The 12,092-nt window shown below is 36.4% G+C and overlaps 1 protein-coding gene across 1 annotated transcript; it reads right to left on the bottom strand.

Annotated features, from left to right (window-relative positions):
- Positions 1-2,655: 2,655 nt before the first annotated feature.
- LOC136822284 (uncharacterized) lies at positions 2,656-9,228 on the bottom strand. Its single transcript, XM_067078524.1, has 2 exons — positions 3,309-9,228; positions 2,656-3,055 (listed from the first exon to the last, which is right to left on the bottom strand). The coding sequence occupies exons 1-2, from the start codon at positions 8,030-8,032 to the stop codon at positions 2,656-2,658; spliced, it is 5,124 nt and encodes a 1,707-aa protein (XP_066934625.1). The 5' UTR covers positions 8,033-9,228.
- Between the last annotated feature and the right edge of the window lie 2,864 nt (positions 9,229-12,092).

Here is a 12,092-nt window from a genome sequence, read left to right as displayed (position 1 = left end):
ACTTTTACTAATTATTGAAGGAGTAAATACCGCCTTTATTGTCTCTAAGTTACTGCAGTATCAGTGTATTGTATTGTAGTAGCAATATAAGTAAATACGGAGAAACGACCATATCATTTAGTGCTGACGGAGAAAATTTTATCTAGACTCATTTGTTGGATGCAGTATTTGAATCACAAAAGTTGTCATTAAAAAAATGCGGCAGCAGAAAAATAACGAAAATATTTTTAAATATCGTAAAGTTTTGCTTATTTAGAATAACCTCACCATGACAATAAGTGAATAGGACATCCAACATTGTGCGAGGGAAGCGAGTAAGAAAATTTTACTGGTTAAAATACCCGGGGGGGGGCACTGGGTTTGCGGACTGACGGTATGTGCGGGCCAAAAATTGGCTTTTAAAATTGCACCCTTACAGTGCAGCAAAAATCAGTGAAAATCATACCCTTAGAGTGCATTTTCCCCCAAATTTTCGATCCCTTTCGGGCAAAAAATGGTCAAAATTCTAGCATTTTTGGTCAAAATATCTAGATTTTTCAAGAATTTTCTGAAATTTCTACCCTTACAATGCATCTCTAGTTTTTCCGACCCTTACAGTGCATTTTAAACATATTGGAAAAGGTACCCTTAGGACCCGCACATACCCGTCGGTCCTTTTGCCCAGCTGCCCCTCCCCGGGTTAAAATAGCGGAATAGACATATCTTTTTTGAAAGTTTTCTGCATGAAACTCATGAAGAAACTAAGAGGTAAATAGTTTTATACCGAAATATCGTTTTTTATTGATAAATATATCGAAATACCGACAAAAAACAGGAAATTTACCGATAAATGAAATAACGTAATCCCGTCGTTTTTTCTCGTAATACCGATTTACCGTTGGTAAAAAGGCCCAATATCGTCATACCGTAAAAGTGAAAACCCTCCCCATATAACCAAGCAGGGAAGCCAATGCAATAAAAATATCCTCCATGAAACCTCTAAATATTTCCAATTTTAAATATGATTGTTCATTGCTTAAAGATTAAAGAAAACTTTGCTTTATGATCAAAAACTTTGTTTGTTGCTTTTTTCAAACTTGCGAAATGAAGAGAAGCAATGTGAAGTCACTTGATTTTTCTTAAACGAAAATTTCACATTTCTTTTATTCCTTTAACAGCTGTTGGTCAAAATGGGCTCAAAAAGTTCAACTGAACATAAAATATGCCATATATTTCCAAATTTTATATCGAATAGAAATTTTAACAGGTACAATCTTATAAAAAAATAAAACAGTTAATTTGAAAATCAAAAATTCAATGTTTCTATCAAGGTATTAGATTCAACTTCTTGTTCCAGTTAAAAAATCTATTTGTTGGGTTTGGTACTAATGTGAAGACCTGCGCAGTTCTTTTAGAAAGAGGTTTGTTTGCTAAACCTAGATGTATAGTTGTCAATATATCTGGATTTTAAGTTTGTGGAAAATCTGACTTTTCGCTAAAAAGCATTTTTACGAATTCTTTCAGACATTTAACCTGAATATACTTGGTAACAAACTGTGTTGATTTTACTTTTTTGTTCATTTATACTTGGTTGTATAAAGAAAGAGTTGTCGATACTAATACAATAATAACTGGTTTGGAGGTCAATACGGTAAAATATTGACCGCAGCCGAAGTACAGACCGAGCTTGCGAGGTCTGTGCGCAGGATAAGGTCAATATTTTACGTATTGACCGAGAAAACAGTTATATTATTGTGTTTATTAACTGGTGAACATTCTTTGTGTGTTTCTGGCCAAAAAATGCGTTTTCCACTCATTTTTCATGATTTTTTCGTTTCTTTTTTACCCGATATTTTCTTTGATTTATTCTGACGTCACTTTCTTATGAGAAGTCATTGCAACGGCAGTTTTTTAAATCATGTTCAAACTGACGAAACTTTTCTATAAAACAAATTTCCCTTTTCAAAATCATCGTCAGTTTGACCAAAGCACTGAAGTGGTCTTTACTAATACAATAATGACCGGTTAGTGAGGGCTGTACTGAGAAATATTGCCCGAGGTCAAGTAACGACCGAGCTTGCGAGGTTGTTGCGTTGACCGAGGGCAATATTTTCAGTACAGCCCGAAAAAAACCGGTCATTATTGTATTTGTTAACCGTTTCCTTCAACTTTGATTGATTTTTAGCGCTTTATCCAGGAAAAATAGCGAAATAAAGCAGAAAAAACAAGCGAAAAAAGATAAAAAATTTCTATAATTTCTGACGTCAGAAATAAAAAATGAGATAAATGATGTCAACGCATTGTTCATTTTCCTTTGAAAAAGTGACGTCACAATGAATTTTCCTAACGACGGGCAACTCTGGACAATGTAGGCCCGTCGTCATGCGAAAAGAACCAATTGCATTGCGAAAAAAAGCCATGTAGCCTGTAAAATCTTCTTAACTCTTAATAGTTCTGGATCATGAGTATCAGTAAAAACGTAGAAACATTGAAGATTTTAGATATAACTTTATACGTCTTTCCGCTACTGAATATACTTTTAGAATGAATATAAAAACTATGTACAGAACGCAATCTAAAAAACGTGTATAAGTCACGTGATTGCGCACGCGTCGTTTCTCTATCCCTAGACCTCTCACTATTTTCCACACTCCCCCGCGAGAAAAATGAAACATTTTATTTTGTATTTTTGAGTCTACGTAAAACTCCTTCAATTGCCGCTCTTCTGGTCGGTCTACTCCTTGTGCTTTCAACGTGCTTATCTACTTTCGGTTTCTCCTTCAATGTCTGTTCTGCTTTATCTCCCTCTATCTCCAATTTTATCAGTTTTTGCACAGGGTCGGTGAACGGATGTTGAATGTCCTTTTTTGATGTTGTTTTAATCTTTGCTCCTCTGATTTTGCCGTCCCGACCTTTCACCAATTCCTCAACTATTCCGGTTCTCCACTCTGCTCTCGGTACCATCTTTTCTCCTTTAATTAAAATAACCTCTCCAACGCGCAACTTTACATCATTATCCGTATTCTTTCTATAAATGTTATTTTGCCTCAATTCTTGAAGGTAAACTTTTTCAAATCTATTTTGGAAATGTGACAGAATGATTTTTATGTGTCTCATTCTCTTTGTACAGTCGTCATTATTGTCTAAAAACAAAACTTCAGCATTACCGTGTTGCTTGTGAAAGATATTCTTCCCAAAAATTAAATGGTTTGGTGTGATAGTCTCATCGATGTCATCTTCGTTTACGTAACATAGTGGTCTGCTGTTAATAAACGCCTCAATCTGACATAAGATCGTCTGCAATTCTTCTAGTGTTACTAAGGATTTACCTAATGTTTTCTTTAAAGATACTTTCACGCTGCGCACAAGACGCTCGTACATTCCACCCCACCAGGGGGGAAGAAGGTAAAATAAATTGTTGTTCAATGTCCTGTTGGCTGAAAAAAAGTTTAACTTCTTTCGATTTGAAAGTTTTGAAATTGTCGTGAATAACCACACAAGGTACACCTCGGCGTGACGAAAATCTTTTAAAAGCACGAATGAAAGCAGAATTTTTCATGTCTGGACAAACCTCTAGATGGATAGCACGAGTTCCGGCACATGTTAGGAGTAGAATGTAGACCTTCTGAGTCTCTTTCTTATCTTCACTTTGTACATACAAGGGTCCAGCGTAGTCCAATCCTGTGGCATTGAAAGCATTAAAACTTAAACGAAAATCTGGCAAGTCAGGACTAGCTGGTGGTGATATTGTCTTTCCTTGATAACGTTTGCATAAGGTACACTTATATAGTAAATTTTTGACTGTCTTCCTTCCTCTGACAATCCAATAATTAGTTCGTAAATGGGCCAGTGTTGATTCCACGCCGTGATGGAATACTTTCTCGTGTGTCTCCTTTATAAGTAGTTCCGTAAATACACTGTCTGTTCTGAGTATGAGTGGATGCTTTTCTTGGTATTGTAATGTTGAATTTCCGAATCGTCCGCGTAGTCGTAAAAGTCCTTTCTGATCTTCAAACAAGTTTAACGATGATTTCAATTTTTGGTAGTTCTCTAGTCCCTTCAGTTGATGTTGTTCGTTTGCAATAATCAGTTCCATGGTGTCTTTTCGTTCTTCAGTTAAAAGAGTGTCCAATGATAATGGTTTTCCTTTCTTCTTCTTCCTCAAATTCTCAATAAATCGTCTGACGTAGCTTAGTATACTTATAAGCTTCTCGAGTGAGCCGAAACGTTCGTACTCAATGATGGCTTGTAAGTTGGTAGCAGGTATTTTCGTCATTGTCAAAGTCGTTGTCACGTTATTGTCAGTTTCCGTTAAGTCGATACTCTCTTTCATTATGTCATCGTAAAGTTCACAAGAAGACAGATTCGTAATGATGTCATCAAAAGAATCGGAAGTAGAAAGATTCGATTGAAAGTCAGAAGAGCTTAAGAAAGAAGGACCCTTAAACCAACGATCTTGAAGCAATCCATCAAAACCACTCAGTTTCCTCGTAGGAATATCCGCTGGGTTCTCATCACCTGCTACATGCGACCAACCTCCTCGATCAACGACTTGCCGAATCTTCACCACTCGATTTTCAACCCAGCCTTTCCAAGCTTTCTCCTTTCCCTTTATCCAACTCCGAGCTACTTCTGAATCCGTCCAACAATGTATTCGCTGTAGATCGACACTTTTCAAGAATGCACGTTCAATATCTCTCACCAATCTAGATAAAAGAAGACAACTCAAAAGCTCAAGACGTGGAATCGTAACAACTTTGATCGGAGCAACCTTCGTTTTCGATGCTAACAAAGACGTCTTCACATCAGTCCCCATCAGCACTCTCAAATACACAACTGCGCAATAAACTTCCGACGAACTATCACAAAACCCATGTAACTCACATCCTCGAATCAAATCTGCTGGAACCAAAACAAACCTCTCCACCGTTACTTTACCCACACTTGCAACAACATCGACAAACCGAAACCAAGCCTCCCTTATTTCCTCCGAAACCTCGCAATCCCATTCCAAACTGTCTTTGCAGAGTAGTTGGAAAATGGTTTTCATCCACGCCGTGATGGGTGAAATCAACCCTAAAGGATCGTAAAGAGAAGCTGAAACACTCAAAATATTCCTTTTCGTCAATACAGTACTTCGACATTTCACAACGAACTCACTTAGACACACTACTAACGAGTCTGTTTCCTTATCCCAGTCCATCCCCAAAACTTTGTTGGAAGAAACGGTCTTTTGACCAAGCTGAGATTTGCAAAATGATTCGTCGACGACTCCGTCACACTTCGGTTCAATTACCTGTTCATCAAAAAACTTCTGCAGCTCCCTGTCATTCGACTTCCACTTCCTCAGATCCAATCCCGCCGTAGCCAAAACCTTAACCGCCTTTCGATAAAACTCTTTACCTTCTGCCACGTTTTCACAACCACTAGCCTCATCATCCACGTACAAAGCGTTCAGAAATTTTTTCACAAAGAAAACGTCTTTTTCTTTCTCCACATGCTGCTTGATCGTTGCATTCAACAAAAATGGCGAACTAGTAAGCCCAAAAACAACTCTTCGAAACCGAAAAATCTCAACTTCATTATCCGAAGAATGCCACAAGAACCGTAGAAAATCTCTATGCTCAGGATGAATACCAACATTCAGAAAAGCCTGTTTGATATCCGCTGTAATCGCAATTCTATTTAACCTGAATCTCAACAGAATATCGAAGATCTTTGCAAGCATGTTAGGACCAGGATACAAACACTCATTCAGGGAGGGCCCGTTAACCCCACACGACGCGTCGAACACAATTCTAATCTTGGTTGTCTCTCTATTCTCTTTCACGACTGCCCTATGTGGAAGATAATGAACCTTGCCTCTGTCCTTTGCAATCTCCTCCTCTGGAACCTTTTCTATGATGGAATCCTTCTCATAATCCTTGATAATCTGGTCATAATCGTTCAAAATCCCACTCGCCTTTAGTCTCTTTCTCACATTCTCAAGTCTCCGTTTGGAGACACTGAAATTGTCTGGTAACTCGTCGTGGTTTGGCTTGAAAGGAAGCTTACTTACATACCGTTTACCGTCGTGATAAATCTCCTTTTCAAATTTGCTGACGACATCAATCTCTTCACAACCGTCCTCGCCTACCTCACCAACCTTGTCCACTTCCCAAAACTTCTTCAAATCTTCTTTCAAAGTGTCTCTATCACAATCTTCCGTCAAACAACGCAACAGGTGAGTTTCCACCAAAGAACAATTTTGGATCGTTCCAAACTTGTTCCCCAATGGACCACTCAACACCCAACCAAGACAAGACTCACTGGCCACTGGACCACTGCAACCCTTCTTATACTTACCGGTGAAAAACTCATGATAAAAATCTGAACCGATCAAGATTTCAACCTCCGCATGACCTTCATTCGAATCCGCTAACGTCAAACCATCGAGATGCTCAAAATTCCGACCTGCATAATCAACATCCTGCTTCGCAATGGGACTGCAAACAATGGGTACACAGAGAGCTTCGCAATCTATATATCCCTTTCCAACCTTACGTTTCACTTTAAACCGGACCACTTTCAACTTCTTAACCTTTGCCTCTTCACTTCCAAATGTCTTGATCATAACTCTCTCCGTTCGAACCGTCTTCAACTTCAATCTTTGAACCACATCCTCTGAGGCATAAGTCCTTTGACTACCCGTATCAAACAAAAGCCTTGTATCGGTAGAGGTGATCTCACCACAAACTGAAGCCTTGGCTGTTTGTAACAAGATACCTCCCTTTGTTTGAATATGGGAGCCAACGGTTTCCTCTACCTCAGGATCCTCCTTTTCTTTTTCCTTTTGTTCATCCTTCTTGCCAGGATTTGCAAAACACAAACTAACATGGTGTCTTCCTTTACATTTTCTACATGCATAGCTTGAGCTGCATTCCTTAGCGAGATGATCTGAACCTAGACAAATGAAACACCGACCTTTCCTAATTACAATACCTTTCCGCGCTCTTGGATTTGTAATTGTCCTGCATTGAGAAGACGAATGTCCCTTAGTGCAGTACAAGCAACGTAATTGAGATTGAGACTGGCCCTGAACGTACATACCACTCGTCGTGTACGGTGAATGACGTTCCTTTTCTTTCTTTACTCCCTCGCCACTAGTCTTTGATACTACACAGTTTTCATAGGCTCTAAGCTCTTCATTAAAATGCTGCATCATGCTGTCTAAATCCCAAACCTGTGATCCAAACTTCCTGGAAATCGTCAACAAAAGATCATCAGGAAGCCTCTCTTTCAAAATCGGGATCAAAAGACTTCCGTAAGCTGCAGTCTCCATCTTCAAAGCCTTCAAATTTCTAAGACAATTCTCAACATCATTATACAACTTTCTAAGATTCTTCAAATCGTCTCTACCCCTAACCTTGTTCATCTTTAACAACGCTTCCATATGTGCCGAAATTAGAATCTGTTCGTTTCCATACCTGTCTTTCAATATCTGGATAGCTTCTTGATAATTCTCACTATTCAAAGTTAAGCCTGAGACTGATCTTAAAGCCTCGCCACTCAAAAATCTCTTCAAGTAATTGAACCTGTCAATATCTGTTAAACTTTCATTTTCATGAATTGCAACATTGTACTGGTCCCAAAATCCTTGCCAAAGAAGAGGGTCTCCCTTGAAACTAGGAAGCTCCATCTTTGGCAACCTGCATGTCTGTCTGTTGCTGGATGAAGCTATGGATGAGACTGAGCTTGAAACAGGGCTGTCTTTTAAAACTAACTCTTGCATCTTAATGTCAATACTTGCCTCTAAGTCATTGGCTGACTGAACATAAGTGAAAGACTCAACTATGTCCTCGCCAATCTTATCTGCTTCTAAACCTTTGATGACATCCTCGTTTGCTGATTCGAGCTGTTTTAGAACTTCTTGAACTGTTCTCTTGAAACCAACTAGCCTTGACCGTTGAATGTCTTCTCCTGTTAGATAATCTTGTGCTGACTTTACTGTTGTAGTCAAAACTAACCTCAAACCCTCTCTCTTGCCAATTTTCTTATTTAGGGCGGTTGCCATGATAAAAACTAATCTGCCAATCAGAAAAGAAAGAAAGGTTTGAACGAATCAAAAGAAGTTATTTATTAAATTTGCCAATAGAAACCAAGTTCTACCCTTCTCACGAACAATAGAGAGAAACCTTTAAACAAAGAAAAATATCCTGTTAAACCGGTTTTAAACCTTTGAAAAACTGGAAACAGACCCGCTTTCGTAAATTAAATAACAAGGCGTATCTATTCAAATATACGCAAACCTCCTATTATTCTAAATTAATAGAACAATGCACCCAACTGTGCTATAACAATAGAAAATAACCGTGATGTGAAAACTTTAAAATTTGTGGAAAACAGAATCGCTGTAAGAGAGAAAATGTGAGTTTGAGTGAAATAAAATTTCAGAAAAATTTGAAAGAAGAAATCCTTAAATTTTTCAAAACGTCCTCTTGGAGAAAAGTCCTCAGAAAAAAAAACTACGTCACAACTCTCAAAAAACTTTCAAAATTTTAGTCTAAAATTTCTGTTCCGTCAAGAAAAAAACTTGTCAAAAATTTATGTATTGAACTTCGAGAAGTAGATAAAAAAGATACTTCAAATTAGAAAAAACAACTGTCTTTACCGCTGACAGTAACCGCACTTTATTTGCTCAAAATATCATAGGGGAGATAAACTTGCCTAGACTAAATCCCAAAACTTCTTACCGCTAAGAAGTCTCAAATTTCAAAGGAATAGCCCTAATACAGAATCAAAACATTTCTAAACCGTATCGAAAAAATCCAGAAAAAATCCGCCAAAAACATCCAAAACTATCCGTAAAAAGAAAATAAAGGAAAGATAGCAAAGAAGAAAGATATCGGTGTGAAAAAAAATCAAATAGATTTGTAAATTCGTCACAAAATTTAGATGATACGTAAATTTGTATATACCGTGCTGCTCTTACTTCATTTTGTACAGTTGAACGACTCGAATGCTGACTTCTCTGCTGTCCCTCATCTGGGCGCCATGTAAAATCTTCTTAACTCCTAATAGTTCTGGATCATGAGTATCAGTAAAAACGTAGAAACATTGAAGATTTTAGATATAACTTTATACGTCTTTCCGCTACTGAATATACTTTTAGAATGAATATAAAAACTATGTACAGAACGCAATCTAAAAAACGTGTATAAGTCACGTGATTGCGCACGCGTCGTTTCTCTATCCCTAGACCTCTCACTATTTTCCACACTACCAAAGCCAAAAACATCAAGTTGGGCAAATTACACCGGGCCCCATATCAGCGCCATCCAGTCTATCAAAAAGCTACAAGCTATAAGTTTCCCCCAGGCTACTGTCTCAGTGACCTGGAGAGTCGTTATGGCTGGGTATATTTATGATGAAGAGGTGATTTTTTCAGTGAGTTAGAGAAAAAAATCCAAAAAATAATTACAAAAAATGACAAAATATGTATTAGAAGAATCACAAAAAATCAAAAACCACGCAGAAACATCCAAAAATCACAAAAAAAAATAGAAAAATTACAGAATAAAAACAACACAGAAAAATCAGAAAAAAATCCTTTTGGAAGCTTCTTTTAAAGGCTGCTACACAGTGTCAGTGATGTCATAATCTTGAAGGTACACAAAAAAATTACGATTTGAAATTAGTTACAAACTTTAAATGTCTTATTACAAAATTTATTACAAAAACTAATCGATTTTGTCGAGGCCCTACCTGTCTTACCTTTTCTAAGTCTAATTTTCATCAAAACAGAGAAAATCTGAAAAGGGGGTTTAGATAAATTGGTCGAAATGGTTTGAAAACATGGATTCAGCTTTACGGAGTTCAAACTCAATGAAGGAAAACGTTGATAGTGTCGAAACAGTCTAACACAGAGAATTTATATTCAAAACAAAACTTGTTTTAATGGGTGGTGTAATGGGATTTCCGAGCCCTCCGTCTGAACTTACTAAATTTCATGATCAGATAGAGTACATATTAACCCTATTATTATCAGGCTTTTTCGGGTTTTGTATTCTCAAGGGGGGGGTGTTTTCCACCAGCCTTGCATAACTTTTGATCTAGAAAAGATATGGACTTGAAACATGGCAGAAATGTTTTCTACCACAAAAGGAGTTCATAGAAAAAAAAATGGTTTGATGATGTCATCATAAAGGTGATGACGTCATCACAAAGTTTCACAATTATCGCTGACCAATGAAAAATTACTGTTCAATAAAATAGCAATCAAAGTTGAACGAATGGAGATTTTTCAATTCTGTTTTGAATTTCTAAAAGCAAAAAAAAATATCTTTAACATATATCCTGGTTTTTAACATACGTACTAATAAAATTGACGTTTAAAATCCATGCAGAAAATGAGTAAATTTTTTCAAAAAACAATGACGTCATTTTTGATGACGTCATCAGTTTTTGAAAATTTTAAAAATATTTTTTTAAATTTATCATTGATACCTAAATCCTGTCAAAATTTGGATCAAAAGTTATGCTAAAATTTAATATTTTGGGATTTTACAGGGTTTTAGCTGGATTTTATGATATGCCTGCACAAAAAAAGTCAAAAAACCTGATCTGGTTGGTGTATAATTGTAAAATTTGGTATACATGCTGCTAATAGGATTATATTAAAAGTCAGAAACTTTCACAGTTAAAAAAAAAATTTCCGTGAGCTATTAGCAAAAGAGTGCCAGCCTGGTGGAAAACACCCCCTGATAAAAATAGTGTTAAAACAAAAGGGATACGAGTGCAGAATAAACTTTGAGACAAAGTTAGTTCCCTACAAAAATAATCTTTAACATAGCCAGCTCCTAAAGATACAAAAGAAATGTTACACTTACATTGTGAAAATAATCGATAAAAGTTGAAAATAACTTCACTTGTCTACTTGTCTACTTACAAAGAAAATTTGACCTCTATATATACTAGGTCCTAAAGATACAAAAGAAATGTTACACTTACATTGTGAAAATAATCGATAAAAGTTGAAAATAACTTCACTTGTCTACTTGTCTACTTACAAAGAAAATTTGACCTCTATATATACTAGGTCCCTACTCTTAAAATAAATTGTATTACTTGATTACATAATGAGTTCGGGGTTAATGGCGTTAGCCTTAGCATTTCAAAATAACATAGTCGTAAAATGAATATAAAGAAGGCTTAACAGGAAGGTAATTAAATAAAGGGATTGAAAGTAGTTAAAGGGGTCAAACAAAAGAGGTAATGGCAAATCGCCTTCTGATGAGCAAATATAGTTTGATATTGACTTCAATTATGGGAAGACGGGGAAATGGGGAAGGGATAAATGGTTTCCTGAGATTATGTAACCTCGGGTCTCTGTACGAATCCAAAGGTTCATTTAGTGGTGTGTTCAGAATTTCATTGAAACACGACAATTCGAATATTTTTATTGTATTTAATATGTTAGTTGTCATTCGAACTTTTATTAAGTGACAAAAGGAAGATCGAAAAAATTTATGAAAAAAGTAAGTAAAAAGGAGGAGTGGCTGAATTTTAATTCAAATATTTTGAAATATTTTCGATGAACCTCTGGATTATTATTCCCAAATCACCCTACAAACCATGTTATTACTAGTACTTAGCTTTTCCTTTCCCATTATAGGTTAACATCTTGCATGCCTGATCTTCGCAAAACTCTTTAACACAAAAATCACATACACTTTTCAAAATATCAAGGAAAATTAATTAATCATTAATAATTACAAAATAATCAAAGAAATCGCAAAAAAAAATACAAACAATCAATTTTGTGAGGTAAAAAGTCAAAATGAAAATGCAAAATAAAAAGTCACAAAAAAATCTCAAAAAACATAAAAAAATAAACCTCTTCGTGTTTACAAAGGGATACCATACTTGTAGCCGGACAGAAAATGAATGGACACATGTATTCGTAACTTTTGATTCAAACTGAATGAATAAAAGAATGACCAGATTTAATCTACCTTATCGGGGGGGGGGAATGTCGGAGTTTTATTTAGTCGGTTTTTTTATTTGGCCGGGAAAAATTTCGTCACTTAGAGGCATGTTGTCACTTTTCCCCGACCAAAATTTCAAACTCGTCA

Source organism: Clytia hemisphaerica, unplaced genomic scaffold (genome assembly GCF_902728285.1).
Source record: "Clytia hemisphaerica strain Z4C2 unplaced genomic scaffold, Clytia hemisphaerica genome assembly, whole genome shotgun sequence".
Lineage (NCBI taxonomy): Eukaryota > Metazoa > Cnidaria > Hydrozoa > Leptothecata > Clytiidae > Clytia > Clytia hemisphaerica.
Note: the sequence above shows the minus strand (reverse complement) of the source record. Positions and strands in the feature narration are given on the sequence as shown.

Coding starts and splice junctions, on each gene's coding strand:
- LOC136822284 (XM_067078524.1), bottom strand. CDS start 8,032: ATGGCAACCGCCCTAAATAAGAAAATTGGCAAGAGAGAGGGTTTGAGG. Junction 3,056..3,308: donor ATCTTTAAAGAAAACATTAG/GTAAATCCTTAG, acceptor TTTCCAAAATAG/ATTTGAAAAAGTTTACCTTC.